Source organism: Opisthorchis viverrini (assembly GCF_000715545.1).
Source record: "Opisthorchis viverrini unplaced genomic scaffold opera_v5_235, whole genome shotgun sequence".
NCBI classification, from domain to species: domain Eukaryota; kingdom Metazoa; phylum Platyhelminthes; class Trematoda; order Opisthorchiida; family Opisthorchiidae; genus Opisthorchis; species Opisthorchis viverrini.
The window spans coordinates 423,061-446,084 of record NW_008751887.1 but is presented as its reverse complement, the minus strand read 5'-3'; the positions used below and the strand labels follow the sequence as shown (position 1 = coordinate 446,084).

The window sequence follows — 23,024 nt, the reverse complement described above, 5'->3', positions numbered from 1 at the left end:
CGGTCTCCATTGGAGTTCCTCAAGGCTCCGTCTTGGGACCACTCCTGTTTCTGATCTACGCCAATGACCTCCCAGACGTTCTTGCGAGTCCATGTTTACTTTTTGCGGACGACTTGAAATCCTGGAGTTCCAATGCCAGTGCCCTCCAAATGGATGTAGACGCTGCCAAGCAGTGGTCGTTGGACTGGCACCTTCCTCTGAATGATGAAAAGTGCGTCCACGTGTCGTTTGGAGGGGATTCAGCGAATGCTTTTGTTATGCATGGTAAGAAGGGACCAGAAAACTTCCTGAGAATAGATGCCAAACAGGATTTGGGCATCTGGGTCTCCTCAAACTTGTCCTTCTCACTGCACCATGAGAAATCGGCCCAAAAGACATTCGCCATTTTACGGATGATCCGACGCACCTTCTCTCGTGTTACTCGAATGGACTTCCAAATACTCTATGGGGCCTACGTCAGACCGCTCCTGGAGTACGCCAACCAAGTTTTCTACTCAGGACGCACAAAAGATGTTAACCTCATTGAGCGTGTCCAGCTGGCCGCCACTAGAATGGTTACCGGCCTCAAATCCGTGGACTACGAAACGCGTCTCGCGATGCTTGATCTCTTTCAACTGAAGTACCATCGCCTCCGAGGGGACCTAATTCTTACATACGCCCTGTTTGAACAAAGCTTGGCAAACAGGTTTTTTACCGTTGACCCAGCAAACACCCGGCGAGGACATAGTAAGTACATTTTCAATCTCAGGGCACACACATTAATTAAACAAAACTTTTTTCATTTCGGATAGTAGCTGCGTGGAATGACCTTCCTCCGCCGGTTGTACACGCTCCTTCTCGAACCCAATTTAAAGCACTATTAGACATTTATTTATGCGAATCCTCGCGCTGGCGGGCATACTGCCCCGCGCTGAGAACATAAAGAGCAGTGCTACACCCTTTTTTCACTTGTGCCTTTCAGGTGAACGACAGCCACTGACCGACAAGAACAAAACCGACCCGGGAAACTTGGGCAAAAGCCTCGATCCTGTGTATCAATCCGTGAATCCGTGAATGTTCGCTCCTGATTGGCTGATATTTTGACCAATGAAGACATGGCCTGTTGGGCACGTAGCTGGCATGTGACAGTGATGCAGAGTCTCGTAGTGTGCACGCTATGGAGGCACCAGGGGGCAGTGATTTCTAAACGTTCAAACATGCCAGGGATGCCAAAGAGGAAGAATCAGACCAAGAGCAACAATTCATCGTACCACTACCAATCTTATTACGGAGAGGTCTGGAGGTACTGTTTGGGTGCTGTCCTTTGCGGCAGAATTCCGCCGCAAGTTAACTTGAAGACTTATTTGTTTCCTCCAGGCGACTAGAACGTCCATATGAGGGCAGCGCTGCCGCCTTCCATCAAGAAGGGACCGCCTTAAAAACAGCCCACTCAGACCACCCAACGTTTGACTGTGACCGCAGATGGGTTGTTCAATAGTGTCGGAATACTTTTGAAACCAGTTTTTTGCTGCTCAGAACACCTCTGCTGTGCGCAGCGGCATTAGAAGTCAGACAGGTATGCCTTATTACCTACGCTGTCAGGTTAGGTAAGCCTCCTACAACCAAAGGGTCAAATTATTCAGTTATTGCCCTCGGGCAGGGTTCTCCAAGAAACCCCTAACACTTGTTGACTCATGGATCAGACTATTGAGTCAGAAGCCACGGCCAGGCCCTGAAACAAGAAATTACTCTCTCTAACTGCCTTGTGGGTTCGAATTTTGAACCAAAGTTCAGTTCAGTTTGGTCGTTTCAGTTTTCTAGCTCAAAAACCGTGCATCGAGGTACAGTGGCTCCACCTGCTTCAGTTTCCTTCACCGAGGATGGCGAGAATAAGGGATTAAGAGCCGCGCAATGGAAGCAACGGCCCGATCAGCCCAGGGATCCTGTTTTTCCGGTGTGGGAGGGATTGAAAGCTTTGCAATACAGGCGATAGTTTTGATGTAAGACCACCGTTAGCTGTCACGCAGCCATATCTATCAAGGTCCCTAACCATTGGTTTGTCTCGTCCCGCAGTTTCCTTCCAGGAAGACGGTATTTGCTAACGTGACTGATTAGACTGATTTGGGCTTTTATGCTTCGCTACCAGACTACGGACCATGGGTCGTTGCCATCCGACACAAGGCTGGTTGAAGAGGGTTCTTCGAGGGTTCTTTCTGGCGTGCGAAGCACCTGGCTTAAGCAGTGCAACCTGTAGTGTGACCAGCTTATCTGCCAGAGGTTCATCAACTTTCCTTTCCTTTTCAACTCCATAGTCGAATTGATTATCGGAACAACGTTCATGTTTTTGTAACCTGGCGTGGAACTTCTCGAGGAAGACTTCAAATCTTTGGAGAATGCGAGCGCTATCACTTACTTGGTTCTGTTCCCATTCAGCTACAAAATACGCTCAGCAGTCTAAGTAATGTTGCCATGCATCTCGGTATGCGCTCAACATCTTAGTACTATTGCCAGACGGCATAATACTTGGCACTAAATACTGGACGTATTTGCTTCATTATCTAGGTAGTTGTATCACACCCACCGACAACATTGCTGAGTGAATGCTGAAATCATTAAAGCTCACTCTACTTGGGCACCTAGGGTTGATGTGACACCTGCCTGTCGGTGAAAGACACGGTTCACAACATGGTATTGCATCCAGTTTTACTTTGTGTCTACTGTGGCTACTGCGCACTGAAGACAAGAGAAAATTGATTGTCCTTGGCCACCGGTGCCTTCAAGAAATTTCAAACATGTCTAGAAACATCATATTAACGATGCTGAAGTGCGGTGGATGGTTTTTGCAGTAAATCAAGCGCTTGTGCGACCAACGAGTTGATTCGGCTTCACCAATTACACTGGTTCGCTGCATATGCCAGGCGATCGAAAGCCTCGCTCTACCCTGCTTGCTGAGGTAGGCTCCGAAAACACAATGTAGCCAACTCGTAACCCGGAGACGGAGCATAGGAAGCTTTCTGGTGCATGTCGTTTGTGGGGGTGTGGTCCGAAATTTCAGCCAACTCATTGGTACCTCTCGATATCACGCAGCCAGTGGCCGTGCTATATCTATTCTCTTGTCCTTAGTCGTTAATCCCCTGTTTTTTTCGTTAGAAGTGTTTTTATGTACCCTCTCCCTACGCCACCCGCTATCATAAGCCATGGGTACCCGAGCCACCTTGCGTAAGTACAGGGTTCACGGTTGTAAAACTCGATTGAGTGCCAATTCTCGTTTCGATCTTCACACTTATATTGCAGTGAATTGCCAGGTATCACACAGTCTTCTAACGATTGACTTTGAGCTGTGGATAGCCACCCGTTTTCTTCAGGACTAGAAGATCCTTCAATACTATCCGCAAAGGATCTGTAGCTCATTCGGGTAGTGTCACACTAACCCAGCCATTATTTCACACTCGGGGTTCCCTGTGAAGTAAAATGACCCTGGGTGTGTTTACGACGATCCTGGAAACAGGACTCAGTTCTGCAACTTTTCAATACCATCAGCGAGCGTTTACTACTCGGAGGTTTATCTCATTTGTTTATACGGCGTTCCGGAGACGTCCTACATCAATAGTTGTGTCATTTTGAAACGAAAATTACAAGGACTTCATTCTTATTCAATGAAAACTTTACTAGATTCGTGATCTTGCGACTTTAGGGGCACGCAATTTACTTTGAAAGCAATGCAGTGACATTCACAAATCAGCTGTCCATATAGAGTGGAATAATAGGTGTAGTTTGAAGATTGAAGCCATTACATGGTTTTTAACGTAAATGCCAACGTGGAATGGGATGGTGGCAAAAATTAATTAATGGTCGGTAACCTAAGGAGATCCAATATTCGACAGGCGAGCGAATACTTCAGGTTGTTCCCGATTTAACCAACTATTCAATGAGCTATTACTTAAAGAGTGGCAAAGGAACCCATTAGTTGCAAACTGTAGACCCCAAGACAGGTCCGCGTGCTCTCAAACGACAGTTGAACAAATATTCGATAACTGAAGCCCTCGGATGGATGCCTATTCGTACCAGCCAGTTAGGGTTAGCAACACAACCGTTGCCAGTCAGGACGATAAGTGAATTTTACGAGGAAAAATATAACGATCATTGTGAGTGTCCTCTAATGAAACCGATATTCCGTAAAGCTGATCAGTCGCGGTGAAGAGATTGTCATAGCCTCACCACGAAATATGTATTACTACCAGGCCTGATCACAAGGAATACAGTGGAACGGCGTACTGAGTCTATCCTTTTGTAATACATTTGGATCGGTTTTAAAACATCGGGCATTTTGGACGACAGTATAGTGTATTACCTTTTTTCAGGGGATTCTTGAATATGTTGATCATTTCACTTTCGCAAGAGAAAAATCCTCGCTAATTTATACAGAAAATCGTTCATTTGTAGCAATATTTCGGTGCCTAGCTGCCATGCCACCCGAAGGAAGCACGAGGGCTGGGATACTGCCAGGTTGCCCAAACATAGACAGGGGAAGTCGAGAGACGGAGGTCGGGCTTGAACCACGGAACTTCCGATCAGTAGATTTATACAAAACCAACCTGGTTTCGCATTATTCCGATTAAATTGTCCTTCTCTGTGCGCTTGTATGTAACGTCGATGCATTGGTTAGCGCCACATGCAATTTTGTTTTAGCATTCTTTCATTTCATCGTTCTCTTACGATTTTGACAAGAACATAGCTGGAGATGTATGCTGTGCGGTCCAGTTTGCGTCGTTCTCGTTATTTGTTTCGGCGTTTGAGTTTTCAACCGCCCACTGTCCATCCAACTGCCGCTCCCAGCTGCAGTTTACAGTCTGTCCCAAATTGCTCTGGTTCTACTAATTTTCCACATCCTAATCTTTGGCACTTGCCTGTCATTGGACTGGTTTGTCTTTGTGCAACAAAAGGTAAATATTTCCGATTTTCGAAGATTTCCTCTTCTCTAGATGATGTGTTCGATGCAATCAAATCGAAAAAATATCGCTATATTCAAAAGTGGGTTTTCGTTTCGATGGTGAAACCATTAAAAAGGTGAAGAATTATGAAAGAAGATAAGAATTTGTGTGATGTTCGCCATCCACTCGGTTGGACACCTTTAATGCTTGCCGTTGTCCTCCGCGATGTGGAGTAAGTTCTTACTTTTTGATGTTACACCTTCTGTAGGATGACAAAACAGCTTTTGGATCTGGGCGCGAACCCAAATTTGGTTGACCAGTATCCTGGATCGCTGAAACTTGCACGCGAAACACACGTGTATCATGGCGACAGTATAATACCCGTTCTATTTCTCTTATCCTTTGAATAACTACTCTTTTAGTTGAGTGGCGGAGGCTAACTCAATTCACGGACTTCTTGAATCCATCGGCTGACTTTCGAGGGTGTACTGCACTTCATTACGCGGTTCTGGTGAATGATCTTAGCCTCGTACGGCTGCTGGTTGACAAAGGTATAAATAATAAATGCCTAATGATAGCCCCAGTGTCATTAAATCATCTGTGTATTCATAGATTCGTACCATATTTTAGCTGTACCACCGATTGCACATTAAACAAAATACGCACGTTTGTAGGGCTCTCGAAGTCATTGTGAACAAATACCCATTAGGTCAAACTTAGGAAGGTTTTCATCCCACCTGTGAAAATCCTGCCAATCAAGTCGTTGAGCTGTGACGTTTACCGATGTTTACTAGAACGCAACATTCAGAAACCATGGTATTTGAAATACCACCAAAGTGTTGAGGTTTTGGCATGTTTGGCAACAATTTTGGGAAATGTTGGTCAATACAGGATTGGATGAACATTCCTATTATTATACACATTGCTGGTTGATGGGGGAAGGGGATTAAGATAGAAACATCGACTGAGACAACGTTGATCCTCGGGAAAATGAACATTAATAGTGTAAAACATTACACCGTGTATGTCTACGAATATCAACGTTAGCCCTAGTTTTGAACCGTTGAAAATCATAGGATGTATCATAGGTATGTGTGTCCTGTACATAACATGGATAGGACATAGAAAACTTCATAGCGGAAGAGAGTTCCAAAGTGAGGCAGTCCCTGGAACAGTGAAGAGGAGACTAGTCTTGCTTTGCAGCAAAAGACTGGGATCTCGTGAGGTAGGTTGAGAGAGTATCAGCAGGTTGGCCATCTTAGGGATTGTAGAAAGCGATGAATATCGTGAGTTCAAATGAGTATTAGCCGCGGAAGTAGCGTTACCATAAATGAGCGAATTATCGCTGTTAGAGAGCGTTGGAGGTTGTCGGTCGTAGAATGGGAGTCAGGGTGATATGCTGCCCTTTGAGTAGTGACAAAAAGATAAGGACATGTGGTAGGAACAGACATGACAGAAATATTTAATATTGAAGCAAATCTGAGGCCTATAGAAGATGTGGGATGGAGAAGTATTCACGGGTATATCTTTGTAATGCACTACTCATAAGGTTGCTGAAAATTGGTCGACAACCCACGACCGGTTTCGCCCTTTTTGGGGCTCATCACGGGGCTGGAAAAGGAGGGCGCTCATGGGGGACCAGTTATCATCAGAAAGATGGGCCAAGGACAGGGTGGTTGTACATCAAGTTTTCATTATTCAAGGGAAGGGGAATGGGGCGCTATAAGTGGATTTGGATAGTTTGGTGGTAGCTGCGTTCAAGGAACTCTAGTCTCTCAGCATACCACACTTCGTTCTTATAATCCGGAGTGAGCAAGCTCACTGGGAAGGGCAAAAATTGTAACTCTGTGGGATTGCTTCATGTTTAGAGGCTTGGGTGTAGGCAGAAGGGAAGCTTCAATGTGTAAACAGATGAAGCAGTAAGACGGACTTAGCATAACTTGGAAACAACCTCTGTTGTTCCTGTTCATCTGTTAGGGTGCACTTCATGTGGGTCGTTTTTCAGAGAAGATTTCACTTCAAATTCAGGATACAATCTATATGTTGCTAGCGGGTCACTCATTTTCGCATACTGTGCTTGGTGTGACTCATGTGGTGGTTGGCTCAAGCTGTCATTACCGCCGTTCAAACTAAGGGGACAGAGTTGATAGTCGTCGAGAGCTTCTTTAGTTTGCTGATCGGGCAAATGACCTACGAATGCTAATGTGGCGAAGTTAGCTGCCAACCAGTTGTGATGGAAATACTACTGGAGCATGGTTATTTTCGGACCGGCCTCGTGGTTCCCAGTAAAATACCACAACCTCCCAGTGACTTTCACAGGCCAAATACACAACAGCGCCATAAGATACAGTATCCATTATTTTATATATCTAAATAACAGTATATGACACTGGCTTATCTAGATGGCTGGATGTTGCGAATGGTACTGCAACGATGAGTCTCACGCACGCTGAATACTCGTGAATCGGCGGAATATAAAATCGGCAGTCTCCTATCTATGTGTGCTACGCACTGAATAAAGGCATGAAACCCCAGTGCACTCCATCGAACGGTGTAATAAACGGTAATAATAACAAACTAGCCAGGATCCCAGGGTTTACGACTATCTGGCAATTATAATTTGAGTTCGTGATGGCTCGCTTAGGATAAGAGTACGTGTATATGTATATATGGTCCACAACAACAGTGATTCGACCAACCATGCAGGATCATTCAGACGAATTCAGATGGGAAAGTTCCTTCGATCGAGGCGAACTGTTGTTCGCGCGTTTTGCAAAACGCAAAAAGCCTCACCAAGTTACTGAGTTGTATGAGGATGAAACGTGGATTCTACCATCTCACCCAAGCTCATTCGAGGAATTTCTGTCGCCCCCTCAATTTGGTCGAAACACCAGAAGTATTGTGTGTGTACTGTAGAATGATCTCTCCCCTTGTGTGAACCAGTTATTGTCAAATAAGATGATGGTTTCGCGGACTGGTTGTGTTGATTTAATGAAGCACTGTAATAAGTTGATTGGTAAGTACTCACCAGCCACCAGACGTATGCACCCTGTTGGACTTCGTTAATTCTGGTCACTGAAGTGTTGAGGGTGTCGGTGAAGTATTTTATTTTCCATAGTTTATTGATGTAATTCTGGCTATTTTTTCACTATTGATGAAAGGTTAGTGACAAATTTGTTATTTTCAAATTATTTGTCATTGTAACTCTATGTGCTCTTAACGCACCAGGAACTATACTTGACATGAGGACTGTCGTTTCGAGCCCTTGGCGTTTGATTACTAGCTGTTGATTAGTTCTACGTCTTCATAAACCAACTGTGTTCCTAACCTCCGCATATTCTTGGGAGAATAATTCTGCTGAACAGCAAGCAATTTTTAAAATTGTGAATCACGATTTATCAGTCAGCGAGGCGTTTCTATCTGTCTGGTGTTGGTAAACGATTCATGATTGAAGCTACAACTTGTTAAGTGTTTTTTCGTTCTTCACTTTTGGTTTTTCTTGCTTCATACAGGGGCCGACGTCAGTATTGTCAATGAGCGGGGTCATAGGCCGATCATGTATGCAAAAGACCGCTCAATAAAAGAGTTACTATCCAAGGCAGAAACCGAGGTACGTCATTCTGAATCTCCCATCCATTTCCCCCATAGTGGAATTCGTCAGTGTCCTAAAATACTTTCGGGGTGTGGGTAAACATATCTACCAATCGGCAAATGAACCCTTGTAACTGTGCACCATTTTATCGTAGTTATTATGCAGATGATGCGTTATCCGCCAATACTCTGTACCTTAATAGCCCAAGTAACACTATCTCGATAGATGGGGTGACAGAACTGCGCTGTACCGTAACGTGGAATTTCCATGTCATGCCCTAGGGCATGAATACACAATCTACTGAAATAGTAAAAAGTAGTGACAACCAATTAAGAAAAAATGACAAAACGATCCGTCTGTCGTTTCGCGAATCGACCGAAAATTTTGGGCTAAACAAGATACACCCCCCAAAAAACAGATGGGAACGATGAGGTTGGACTTAGAAAAGTATTTGCCCATGGGACTGTTTCGTCGCACCCCTTTGTCACACGCCGGCACTGTGAGCGATGAAAACGTACACGATCTTAATTAGCTCATGGAGACCTCCACTCCCTATTTGCTTAAAAAACTTACGTCAGAGGAGCCAGTAAAAAAGTTGTTAAGTTAGTTTCTCTGCTGGCCATCGCGTCAGTTTTTAGGTGGTTTCGGTTTGTCAGACCCGTGTCCCTAAAACAAGCCTTTTTGGTCCGCGCTAAGGCCTTGGGAATTTTGTCATAATTATGACCAGTAAGCTCTTCAGATCTTTTACTCGCGCTCCGAGTTCTCCAGCACAGTGGTCTTCCTTGTTTATCACACATGGTTTTCACTTGTCTTCCCCCCATTCATTCTTCGTCTTAGCTGGAGAAGAAAAAGGCTGAAAAAGAACGTGAAGAAAGACGGCTACAACCATTGGAATCTCGTCTGCGAAAGGCATTAGTTGGTCAGGAGGCGGCTATTCGGACTGTCAGCGCTGGTGAGCCACTTCTTAATTGGTGTTCCTGTCATACGTTTGCTACCATTTGCACAGAAAATGCTCTTTTTCCAAATCGCAGTGTACTATTTAGTGATGGATGTTACAGCCGCGCCATGGCCTTGTGACAACAGTTCCAGTTACTGTGTTTGGAAAATGACCCTGTGGTGGGGGACTCATCGCCTGCTTTTCATCCAGCACGTTCCGTACGTTTTCCACCCTACCACCTGAAATCAAACTAGTCAGTCCGAGAATTATCTGAGAGGAGTCATGGTAATAATTTTAAAGTTTACGGAATCCATGAAATGCGCTCATTCGCACACCAGTTCGGTTTTTGGTGGGAGACTTAATTTCATCCCAACTGAATCTCTCGTTTATGCTATTCTATTTCGAGCTAGGTTCTGATTTATGCGACCCGTCGTTAGCCGGGTGGTCGTATTCTTATAAGCCGCACACGGAAAACAAAATCCACTAAGTTTGTCACTTGCCTCACCTCGAATTAGATTCTGCTTTATGCGACCCGTCGTTAGCCGGGCGGTCGTATTCTTATAAGCTACACACGAAAAACAAAATTCACTAAGTTTGTCACTTGCCTCACCTCGAACCTTGACATAACCCTAACGTATTTCCGTGTTGACTTCTGCTTTTCCGTACGGCACCGGTTAAAAAATCGTAGATGGCAATTACAATATTGGTTTTTGTCAAGGTTTTATCTCACCATTTGTTGGTGAAAGTGCGGTCTGTGATATCGGACCAGTTTTCCGCATCCTTGTTTTTGTCGTCGTTTTCTCGTCATTGTTACTTTTAATCGTGGTCTGTTGTATTCGCTACTGACCCCTTATAATTTGAAGCGCAAAAACATATTTATTACTTCGAACAAGTTTGTCTGTCTCTCATCGAGCCAGGTATACCCTCTTACAGTCCATGGATTGGAGGCAACGGCCATAGTACTCTGTGAACCACACTGCTCACAGTTCAGGGTTCTTCATGTAAGTCAGATGATGCCACAAGACTTTATTGTATTAAAGACTGGCGACTTTTTTGAGGAGAAGTCAGTCCCTCAGGTGTGTGCCTCCACCGAACCTTTAACCACAATCGATGTTGAAACACTTTTTATTGCAATTGATTATAATCTTTGTGAGGTCAATTGGAGGTCAAGCATACCAGCCTGAGAGCAAGCACGTCGGGTATCGCAAACTGCGATATCTCGAATATCGTACCAACTGAAACGTGGGGCGGCCTGGTGCAGCACACTCAGTTGAGCAGGATATCATAAGCGAGGTATTAAGCTGGGTTTCAGGCAAGTCTCCCGTCAAAACCAGATTGGTGTGCAAGTAAGCGTATTTGTCGAAACCAGTCTAATTTGGGTTCAAGTAAAATATGAGGTTGACAGAAACTCGGGAACTGCGCCTACCTGATGAGCGACTGTCGAAGAATTTTCGGCAACTTTACGAGTAGTACATTACGTACATACGTGTCGCGATATCTCGAATATCGTACCAACTAAAACATGAGGCGGCCTGGTGTAGCACATCCAGTTGCCTAGAAACGAGAGATTCAGCTGGATTCCAGGTGAGTCTCCCGCAACCAAATTTTTTCGCTCATACTGATTTACTTGGAAGAGTTGCTGCTTCGCTTCAAATTTGTCGCAGTCTACGAGAGATCACGATTAACTGGTCCACGTAAGCGGACCAGTGGAAAAAAATTGCTAGTTCCGCCGAAATAATTTAATTGTCTGGTAGACGGAAGCTGTTTTCAAATCCACCTGACTGTGTGAGTGAAAATTCTTTTTCGGCTCTCGAGTTTCCAGGCCAGACCGCAAAGGTGCCCCACTCTATATGTATCTTGCGAAAAATTGCATTTCAGTGGTTTGTCTGGAGACAGCTGATCTGTTCTGTGAGCTGCTAGTATCCGATGCCGTCGGCGAATCTGTAACGAGATGAATAAAAAACGCGTACTTGGATGTGCACCGGACTCCTCAGTTACGAAAATCATCCAGCACCAACCGACTATGGTGGGTCAGCCATGTATCGCACATTTCGAATCTCCGTCTACCGAGACTAGTACTGATCTTAGCGCCTCCTTCAGAACGGAGTGCTTGAGGTTACGAAGAGTCTGAGTGTTGCCTATGTGATCCGGCTTCCACACTGGGACCTTGTGCCCCAGGTTCTGGGCCGGATAGGTTGCAGGAAATAATGGTTAATCATCATCAGTAGCGTCCAGTTCGATTGGATGTCGGTGGTTGTAGGTACTTCAAAATGCTTCTGGTAGATTGGTAATAGTTCCCTTCTCCGTTCGATCTTGTTTAACTTTAAAACTTTGATTGTGGCTGTACCTAGTAAACCATCAGTGCCAATACTGGTGTTATTGTCTCTCGTGCTTATCATGAGGATGTTGGTGATGATAGTGATACCGATTGACTTTTGGTGCTATCTATAATCAGAGGACTCTGTAAGATGAGATATTCCAAAAGATAGTTGATTTACCCTTCCAATTACTTTCTCATGCCATATGTGTTTCTCCCTTTGGCACATATCAAGCACTAACATTTATGCCGATGGTGGTTATTGTCTGGCGTTTCCATTTATACCCTTTTCTCGTTTTGTATTTACACAACGGACAGACTGAAATATTGGTAATTCGGGTACGTTCATTGGTGGTTGATCAGGTGGCCTTTGATCTGTTTGTTGATTTTGGCAAATAGCTTGTAGATGCTTCGTCACTAATCGAGGAGACATCATCAGTGCGTGGGGGGGGGGGTGGTTGACCACCAAATCTCAGTTGGTGATAAACTGCTTCTAAGCCAATTCCCAAGCTCGGCTTACAGCTTACGGCCACCTAATCAACCACCAATGGACGGATAAGAGTCTTGTCAGAAGACGGGTTTTCCAATCGCCAGAAAACGCACATCTGTTGTCCACTATTGGCATTCGCATGAAGGCGGCGCACTTTTTCCTCACTGAAATTTCAACGCACACACACACGTGGTTGGTTACTTCATTCGATTGCTTCACCAAGGGCACGCTACGACGTCACTTATATCAATAGAGCTTTTAAATTGCGGGCCTTGAGACACCGATGCATGCCAGTCATATCGTCCGATCGATCGTTCCAGCCAAGATTATTTACTGTGCACTCTCTGGTCGTACCACCCATACTGCACTTTACTAGTTAAGGCCAGATTGCAGCCAGATACCAAGCAGGTACATTGCACAGCTGAGCGTAGTCGCCTGCATCATCAGAAGTGGAAATCGTATTAATCGATCCTCCTTGCTGCTGAAGTTATCCGGTATTGGTTACACGCACCAATCATTTCTATGTCATGGACAGACAGTTGGTGGTTGGGTATGATTCAGCGGGGGAAAACCTAAAAGCACAGGCCTTGTAAGATTTGTCAGAAATTTCCAAAGGAAATCATCAAAGCCTCGCATGTTTCTCTCTTCACATGAATAACACATGGGTTGAGAGGGAAACTTAACAGGTGGTTCCCAGCCCTTAGCAAGGATGAAGGATATTCAGCTGTTTGGAAATTCTTTGAAATGATACATCTGGGACAGAACTGAACAAGCGAATGCGTTAAAGAAGTAGTATAGGGTCGGATACCTTGAAGTTTGGCACTCTATCACAGTTTACTGATGTTTAGTGGACGAGGATTTTATAACATTCGGAGCTACTCACTTGTGTAGACAGTTCCTTTCTGGGGTGAAATATCTGGAATCATCCCGTCCCATCGAGTTGGTTGACAGACCACTTTTATGCTTGCAACCAGCACCCTGATTTCACGAGCCGTTACTTTTGACCAGGCGAATGCCAGTTCCTGGTGTGTCATCATCAGGAGTTGCTTTACGAAGCTGTGCTAGGGATGTGTTTCATGATGTATAACTGCGACTTTAAAAGTCGAATTTGTCATTTTGGTGTAATTAGGCGGATGCGGATGCATGTCGAATGCGGCGGACTAGCTAGTGATTTAAAACGTTGCATGAAGGCGGCGCACTTTTTCCTCACTGAAATTTCAACACACACACACACGTGGTTGGTTACTTCATTCGATTGCTTCACCAAGGGCACGCTACGACGTCACTTATATCAATAGAGCTTTTAAATTGCGGGCCTTGAGACACCGATGCATGCCAGTCATATCGTCCGATCGATCGTTCCAGCCAAGATTATTTACTGTGCACTCTCTGGTCGTACCACCTATACTGCACTTTACTAGTTAAGGCCAGATTGCAGCCAGATACCAAGCAGGTACATTGCACAGCTGAGCGTAGTCGCCTGCATCATCAGAAGTGGAAATCGTATTAATCGATCCTCCTTGCTGCTGAAGTTATCCGGTATTGGTTACACGCACCAATCATTTCTATGTCATGGACAGACAGTTGGTGGTTGGGTATGATTCAGCGGGGGAAAACCTAAAAGCACAGGCCTTGTAAGATTTGTCAGAAATTTCCAAAGGAAATCATCAAAGCCTCGCATGTTTCTCTCTTCACATGAATAACACATGGGTTGAGAGGGAAACTTAACAGGTGGTTCCCAGCCCTTAGCAAGGATGAAGGATATTCAGCTGTTTGGAAATTCTTTGAAATGATACATCTGGGACAGAACTGAACAAGCGAATGCGTTAAAGAAGTAGTATAGGGTCGGATACCTTGAAGTTTGGCACTCTATCACAGTTTACTGATGTTTAGTGGACGAGGATTTTATAACATTCGGAGCTACTCACTTGTGTAGACAGTTCCTTTCTGGGGTGAAATATCTGGAATCATCCCGTCCCATCGAGTTGGTTGACAGACCACTTTTATGCTTGCAACCAGCACCCTGATTTCACGAGCCGTTACTTTTGACCAGGCGAATGCCAGTTCCTGGTGTGTCATCATCAGGAGTTGCTTTACGAAGCTGTGCTAGGGATGTGTTTCATGATGTATAACTGCGACTTTAAAAGTCGAATTTGTCATTTTGGTGTAATTAGGCGGATGCGGATGCATGTCGAATGCGGCGGACTAGCTAGTGATTTAAAACGTTTGAAGACCCTCGCGCCAGATTACTACTGACACCAAGTTAGTTTTCGCAACTCTGAGATGGCCCGATGAGAGCCTGCTCCGAAATTTGTGTGCAACCTCCGTTTTCGCCTGATGAGTAATATAGAGATGAAGTTTACCGAACCACACACTGGCAAATCAACTATGATATTCATGGACATTTCATACATTAGGCTAAAAGGTACAGCTAGCGTGACGAAAACGTCAGTGTAACGACCATGAGTAACGCTCTGGGAAACCTTTCTTATTGTGCTTTTTGTTAGAGTACTCTCAAGTTCTGGTGAAAAGTGGAAATGCCCCGGTGATGTCAAAAAACAGGTCCTTGCACAGCATGACCCAACATTAATACGCAGCAGCATTGCTGATGGACACTTCTGAAACTCGCGTATGTCGAAGATTCCCAAACTTGAGGTGTTTTACCGCAGGGAGTAACCGAGCACGAATGTTTTTTGCATACTGGACGCGGATACAGCGGTTTCCACTAGTAGGGGATTTTCCCACGAGATGGCGATTTTTATGCTCCTTGAGCTTTTACTATAAAATGCACTTTTGACAGGACACCCGTGACGACAGTACGCTCGAACGAATGTCAGCTCGTGCAAATAGTGTACCTATTGTAGATTTCTCCAACCCTCGGCGATATCCTCATTACTCCATAACAACATCTTTTAACTAACCAAATCGGTATGACAATATCTCTAATGCTCGCGATATATCCCATACGGGAACGATTGCCTGGTGACACGGACACAAGTACTTGGTCAGTTATAGCGGGTCACCACAACCTAATATCGATCGACACTGAGTTTCACCTAAAACCGTACTCTACGTTTCTGATTGATCTTCTGTTTTCAAAAGAAAAAAATAACCGGTAGCCTCTCACTTCATGTATATGTCAGTGTGTTTGGACACCGAGGGAACATAAATAGCTTGAAACCTGTTCTTGTCCGGTGAGCGCGTTCTCGGAGCAACTATTAGTGATCGCTTATTATCAAACAAAGTCTAGATCGTGGAATGGCCATGTTGTTTGAGTGCCGACAAAATCCAAGGGAATTCTGGAATCTGAGGCCTGGTACGTCCATTCATGTCTATCAGTTTAACGTGCAAGTGATGGATGTAAGTTTGAAACAATGAATAGTAAGGGTAGAGTGAACCTACCCGGCCAAAATTTACCACCGCATCAGTGCTCCACGTAAGAATGGTTCCGGTTCAGTTTGATAAATTTGGTCCATGGGGAACAATTGAGACACGGTTGACAAAGTTTAGACATGACCGAATAATGAAATAAGCAGCTCAGGATGTGTTGCTGAATTTTATAAACCTAGTTCAGATCACACACAGAGCAGGTTGTTTTTATTGGTTCCCTGGCTTGTGTCCGGAGTTAGATCACTGCGCATTGCTCTTACGGAAAATTTCGTTAGCTCAGATTGCACGAGTGGTTTTTGACTAGTTCGTTGAGTTGGACGAGATGGCTCAAGTGGTTAGAGCGCGAATCTACTGACCGGAAGATCCGTGGTTCAAACCCGACCTCTAACCCCCGACTTCTGTCTAGGCTTGGGCAACCTGACAGTATCCCAGCCCTCGTACTCCTTTTGGGTGGCGTGGCAGTTAGGCACCGAAAGGGTGTTACAGCTAATTGATTATCTTTTTTGTTATCTGAGTTGGACAATCTGGTTATAGTGAAGTTGTCCAGTAGTAGTAGTAGTAGTGCTAAATACCTCTGAGAAGATGTGTTGACAACAAGGCCCAACCGTGTTGTTGTTGGTTGATATTGCGTAAATATCCCCATGGTTTGAAAAAGAACACAGCGACAAACATTAATGTTTTCGGGATCTCGTCATCAGGTCAGTACATACCTAATGGTTGAAATAGGAGCGAAAAGCGAAATACGCTACGAAGATTGGTTAGTGAAATGCAAAACGTGGATACACGAACGATTGGTTGTCTGCGCCTCCCCATGTCGCATCTAGTTGGATGCTGTCAGACAGTCAAGAGAGCTGTTGAGTGACTTGGCCGGTTGATTCGTGGTTGGTATGTTCACCGTGGCCACCAATAAGCGTACCCGACGTATCAGTATCTTAACACTGCTATGGCTAAGCGCCTGTTGCTAAAAAACGACACAGCGATTATAGCGATAGCTATCACCACTATATCTGAAAATGCAAGTGGTCCTCTTCAGAAAAGCTACCTGATACTGACTTCGTAAGTAGTCGAATGAAGTCTAAAAGTTTTTCATACTTTCTAATCTCTTCCGAGTTTTAACGAACCTTTATGGACAATGAATGTATTATGTCATCTTCCTCTAACCGACTTGTGGTGATGCGAACAAAGCTGATTTGGACGCGGCATACTCCTTATGATGGGGACAAACGAAAACGTCATGGTCCGCAGGTTCCACGAGACATGCTTGGAAAAAGCATGTTAAATTATCCAGAGAATCTGGTATTCCGATGTGATGCGATGCAGCGTCTTCTCATCACCTGACGAATCACTTTTAGTTTAACCTTGGTTGGTGATGGTGAACTTTTCAGCTCAGTGAGCAAACCAGCTGCTGGCGAGTACATTCAGTACAACTGCTGGTGAATATTTCTTCCATATCCATATACTTTTCTGATGTTGATTTTATTAGCATACAGTGACCCATGCATGTACGCATATTTATCCGCTCCCATTCGCCTCTGTCAGCTATTCGCCGCAAAGAAAATGGCTGGTATGATGAGGATCATCCACTTGTGTTCCTTTTTCTTGGATCCTCGGGAATAGGAAAAACGGAGTTGGCCAAACAGATAGCGGCCTATCTACACAAAGATGTGAAGAAGGGTTTCATCCGTATTGACATGTCGGAATATCAGCAGAAACACGAGGTATGTTTCATGTGCGTCTGCCATAGTTATTTAGCGTGTTCTTACGCGAATACGTGAATCCTCTTACAAAAGAGGCCAACACCAGGAGGGAGACTTTTTGACTTCTTTCGGGGATGGCCTTTCATCGGAGTTATTTCGCATGACCTAGCATCTTCATACTAGTAGTCATTTTACATCAAATGAAGAGATGTACGGCTTCCGTCACATTTGAGAACGGGCTAGCATTCCGTTGTGAATTTGTATTCCCTTTGTCCCTTCATTTTCAAAAGAATGAAATTTTTTTGATACTGTTTAAGGTTTGCTCTGAAGTGGCCACAGCCGTATTTGCTTTCTGGTCGTTGGTAATGTGGAATAGGTCTCGAGAAATACACACATTTGCAAATCAATCTGGTTTTCACGATAGGCTTAACTGAATCTCGCGTTTATGGTATTCTACAGCTGAATGTGCTGCACACCGGCCGTCTCATGATTCAGTTGGCATGATATTCGAGATATCGCAGTATATTTTCATAAAGGAAACTACTCATAAGGTTGCTGAAAACTTCGACAGCCCACGACCGGTTTCGCCCTTCTTGGAGCTCATCAGGTAGGCGCAGTCCCCGAGTTTCCATCAACCTTATGTTCTGCTTGAACCCAAATTGGACTGTTTTCGAGAATTACACTCATTTGCAAATCAATTTGGTTTTCACGAGAGACTCAACTGAATCTCTTGTTTATGATATTCCACAACTGAATGTGCTGCACACAGACCGCCTCATGGTCGTGGGCTGTCGAAGAGTTTTCAGCAAACTTGTGAGTAGTTTCCTTTATGGAATAGGTCTCGTTTCACAACAACCGTTACTAGCATCAAGGTTTTGGTATTGAATTGATGGGCAGTTTGCACCGTGATCTGCCATTGCAGACGCTCATGATCTGTCTGTGTGGCTTCGTAAAACAGCCAGATTGCAATCCTGAGGCTCTGTTATTTCTCGACTATACTGTCAGTGTGTCGTTGGCTTTGTCTGACAGATTTACATTGTAAACAAGACTTACATTAGTTGAACAGTGTTCCGTGAATTGTTTTCAACTGTACCGAGCGATAGACAATTTACCTGATAAATAACAAAGATATCTCTTCATTTAGCTCACCACTCATCTTTTTGCTGAGAACTTCGGCAACACGCTATCGGTTTCGCCCTTCTTGAGGCTCGTGAAATACACATAGCCCCTTAATTTCTATCAACCTCATGTTCCCTTTGGACCTCAAATTGTGCGTAATTTGCGAACTTCATTTCTTGCTCTCGTTAGCGAATCTCACGATATTTTTAAAATGAATGTGCTGCGCACAGGTCAATGGATGCGTGTATCTTGGCAGATTTATCTCGTTTCCCATTACGTAATCATCTTATGACCTGTACATCTGAATTAACAGCTATGCAACTTAGCTGTCCTCGGATGAATGAGCTGAACAACACAGCGCTGATGAGGATGACTACACCAACCACCCTTGAGCACGCTTTCAAAGCCACATGTGGTTGTTCGACGCGATGCACATAAATCATGGGGCCACCTTAAACTACGTCAAATGTTGTTGTGAAGTTGATTAGTATGTGCCAAGAATACACAGCAATACACACCGGAGATACCAGATATGTTGGAATATCCTGAGGGACTAACTTGCTAATTGAAGTAGTGGCGGGTCTTCTTGATTTTTGAGAAAATCATAGTCTTCATTGGGGAGTTGTACCATGGAGATTTCCGAAGATTCGCCGGTCCTTTTTTTGGGCAGAGGGATTTCTCCCATCAGTCCAATGGTAAGCTTCTCTGAACTTTCTGTCAAGACGTCGCTTTTCGGCGGGAACAAACTGGAAACAAGCTGTGAGTAGAAACGCCACAGAAAAGATTATGTATGTTTGACTAGTGATTATTGTTAGGTCTCTGATTAACAGAATCTCTTGTTTGTTTGACTATCTACCACGCAACCGAAATGGCAGTAGTGGTGGAATGTATGTTGGAGGACATTGAGTGAGGTAATGACACAAAATATAATCTTGATTGACAGTGAGCGCCCCGGTGCAAGTAAACATCAATAATCGGTTGCAATGGAAAGGGAAGTGTTTTTTGGAGGACGTAGTTAGGATGGAAATGGTCCTTTGTAGACAGACACCCTACCAAATCCAGTTTGAACTCTGTGCTCACAGAACTGCTGGCGCGGGTTTGCCCATGTCTGGGTAAACCTAACCTAAGTATGATCGGAGTACCTAGAACGACACTCGGTTCAGAGGATTATTTCGGCCGGAGGCTTCCATGGCGGGTGAACCACACCCTATGTACACAACATAGGGAGAGATGAAGAATGGTAGACCCAAAAGTGGAGTACGCATCTGCTTCCTTTATCACTTATGGAGTTTGTTGCACCCTTTAGCCTTATGTCCATTTCTCGGAACCACTTCGATAAGCCGTGTACTGTACAGAATTACCGGACATGATTGGTTGAGAGCACTGTGATAACTGTTGAACTGTAATTCCATAATGCAGAAAGCCGAAAGCTCCGCGCAGGCGACTGCACTATTATTTTCGGAGACTGAGATATCCGAAACCATAAAACAAGTTAACGACCTCGATAGTTCTAGAATGGTGACGTGAAAAGCAATGCGCTACGTGGGAAATACTTCTGCCTATTCGCTACAGACATCCGTAAGAGTAAGTGGTCACATGCCCCGAGAATCCATCACCTCGAGGTTTCTGGCACAGCCAATGATGAGTTTTTTTACTGAGGATAATTTGACGACAACCAGTATTGGAACGTGCGTGAACAAGTTGTTTCAGTGGTCTTCCTAACACGCGGTCAGTAAAAGTAACCGTAGACCAGGTTCTTCATGCAATTACTTGGTCTCATCTGAGATTACTTCAGGGTTACCTCGCATTTATGAAGGCATGGTCAGATATTGAACAGAAAGTGTGTATGTCTTAGTCTCAGAAAAAGAGGCAGGCAGTTAAGAGAACTGTTGAAGTTGATTGTCAGGGCAGGGCCACTGCTAGTGCATCCCGTGTTAATGGATCACCTTTTGAGGCAAATGGCAATGCAGTGCAGTGTGCCGTATCACACCGGAAGCGACTGGAAGTGTTTGGATTGTGGTACTTAGCTCTGTTGTTATGATTGTCCTCAGGTTGTCTGCGCTAAGGTTCCATCGATCTAGGTAGCTCCATCGCATCGTTCGATTGATAGTTAGAAGTCCAAGAGCATGGTTATCTAGCATTGTGAGTGATTAATTATGCACATAGAAGTGCTATTTTTCGATTTAAAAAAAAGAGAAGTTTGTGGCCAATGATAAAGGTGGAACGTTTTAATGGCGAATACAGCTGATGGGACTGCGTGAGCTATGGCCCTTTCAATTCCACCGGTAAAATTTGGGGAACAACTACTCCAATGCCGTAGTCATCCACCTTACAGTACAGAGATTTCCACTAGTGAACTGAAATGGATAAGTCCAGTCACAGTAGTCTTTACAGACTGACATTTGAATGACCAGTCCGAGGTCCCATTCTCTACTACCCTTAAGAGTTCGCTACGGAATATTACAATGGCCATGACTTTTGCTAGGCATATTGCGCTAATGTGCCATCATCAGTCTTACAAATCACAATACCAGAGTTTCCATGAAAGCACTAAGAGTCACCCCTTCCGCCAACTTCCACTATTACGGTTACTTTGGTGCACTAGTCTTGGGTTTCTGCCTTAGCTTATGCAATTACATTTTGCTGATATCGTACGTGTCAGTAGTAGCCTCCTCGATTTAGCCTTCTGTCAGCCGCTTATCTTTGGTGCCAACTATATCCCTCCCGTAGGCGCTCGATTTTTTAGTATGTGCCGCTGGCACAGGGAACAAGCAATCTAGGGGCCCTCGATTTGCTGATACGTCAGTCATTTTCAGGAACTTCTGAATCTGTCCGAAACCACCGACTGTGTGGATCTGGTTTTCGTCCCACTTCTGAGTCTACCTACGCAGTCTACTTTTTCTGCATTATAGAAGGCGATTGCATGAGGTGACTGGTCTTTTGTCTCATAAAAGATTGGTGTGGTTGGGCAATGGAAAAATTCGATTAGTGTAGAAGGCCGTTGGCGAGTCACTCAAAATGTCCGAAACGATGCTTTCCACCTGGTTTATATTTCAGATTTTGCTGATTAGGTTGTATTCTTTGAAGTATGCTGCGTTCCGAAAGGACTGTCATTGCGTTTTTATCCAAGTGGGTTGTGTCTGTTTGATCGACCACGATTCGTTTCTCGTTTTTATCCTCTCACCCGACCGACTGCTGACATGACAAGACGTTATCCCGCCCTATTTTCCGTTCAGGTTTCCAAGTTTATTGGTTCCCCTCCTGGCTACATTGGACATGAGCAGGGAGGTCAGCTGACCCAGGCTCTCTCTGCCTGCCCAAATGCCGTGGTTCTTTTCGATGAAACAGAAAAGGCACACCCGGACGTTCTGACAGCCTTGCTGCAGTTGTTCGACGAGGTATGTTGCTCTTCTCTATTTCGAAGTCAGTACCACACGTTTACTAGTTGTAAACGCATGAGTCATTAGGTAAATGACGTAGGTGGTTTGCGTTGTTTCAGAGGGGGAACTCTTCTTTGGACCGACCTCAGACTCCAACACTGTCCTTGCTCATTCGAAGAATGCACTGCCACTGTCGTATGAAGGTGACATTTTTTGCATTCCTCATCTCCTTTAAAATTCCTCCCCCCCTGAATACGCTACTTCAAACGGTGTGCTGAATTTGGACGGATTAGTACGTAATGTGGTTTCAGTAGACGAGGTTAGAAATGCAGAGCTCAGCGATTGTGGTGTCTGCTCACTTTCAGCAAGTCGCCTTTTGATTATTCAGAAAAGCGGAAGTCTGTACCATTCTACAGACTTGTGTGCACCACAAAACGTATACGTAAACATGGGGTGAACGGTATTAAGGCAAGCATTATTACGAAATCCGGCCTCTGCCATCAAGTTACTGACTGTGATTTTCGAGTGTACGATGATGGACCAAGAGGTAAGCTATCACAGTCAACACTGACAGTGAAGTGAGAGCGCACCCCATATCAAGTGCGGTAGATATACTCATGTTGATTTTTTGCAGGGAAAACGTCTGAAAGATGTGATCACGAAAAGGCTGCCAATCGGTCAATGCTCACCTTCTTTCTTGGGAAAGCAGACATTCTATGTATTCATACACGTTTTTGAACACTAGTTTCGAGTCTTTCGTCCTGTCCTACTGTCGGCTGTTATGCTTTTTCTCATGGTGGACGTTTCTATGCCACATTCGACATCATCTTTGGACTTATTATGAAGAATGAGATAGCTAGACCACTGAGCACTCCTCAGTATTCTACGAAAGTTGCTTCCACCGTCAATTCTCTGCTGGGGCCACATGACGGTTGGTGATAATTAACATGCAGAAGCCCAAAATTAAAAGTGTACCATGACTGTCCGAGTAAGTTAACCAGCCTGCCTGTTGTGAGGCACGTGAATTCAACTAGACAGAATAGTGTATTCCTGGACGTGATATGAAATTTCAACTGAGAACTCGGCTGCTGGTGGGTATTTGATCATACCTCATTTTTGCCTCTTTGTGAGAACGTTCGCATTCACTAAGGTGTTATTTTTTAACAACAGCTTCAACAGCACCATCCACATT

At 44.5% G+C, this 23,024-nt stretch overlaps 1 protein-coding gene across 1 annotated transcript in view; it reads left to right on the top strand.

Annotated features, from left to right (window-relative positions):
- Positions 1 to 149: 149 nt before the first annotated feature.
- The window catches only part of T265_08672 (hypothetical protein), a gene marked incomplete at both ends in the record, with an annotated part of 38,260 nt that continues 15,385 nt past the window's right edge, over positions 150 to 23,024 (top strand). The window contains 5 exons of the mRNA XM_009174543.1: positions 150 to 726; positions 8,423 to 8,520; positions 9,340 to 9,454; positions 17,176 to 17,354; positions 21,689 to 21,850. Coding sequence (XP_009172807.1) covers positions 150 to 726; positions 8,423 to 8,520; positions 9,340 to 9,454; positions 17,176 to 17,354; positions 21,689 to 21,850 — 1,131 coding nt within the window. The remainder of the gene's footprint in view (positions 727 to 8,422; positions 8,521 to 9,339; positions 9,455 to 17,175; positions 17,355 to 21,688; positions 21,851 to 23,024) is intronic.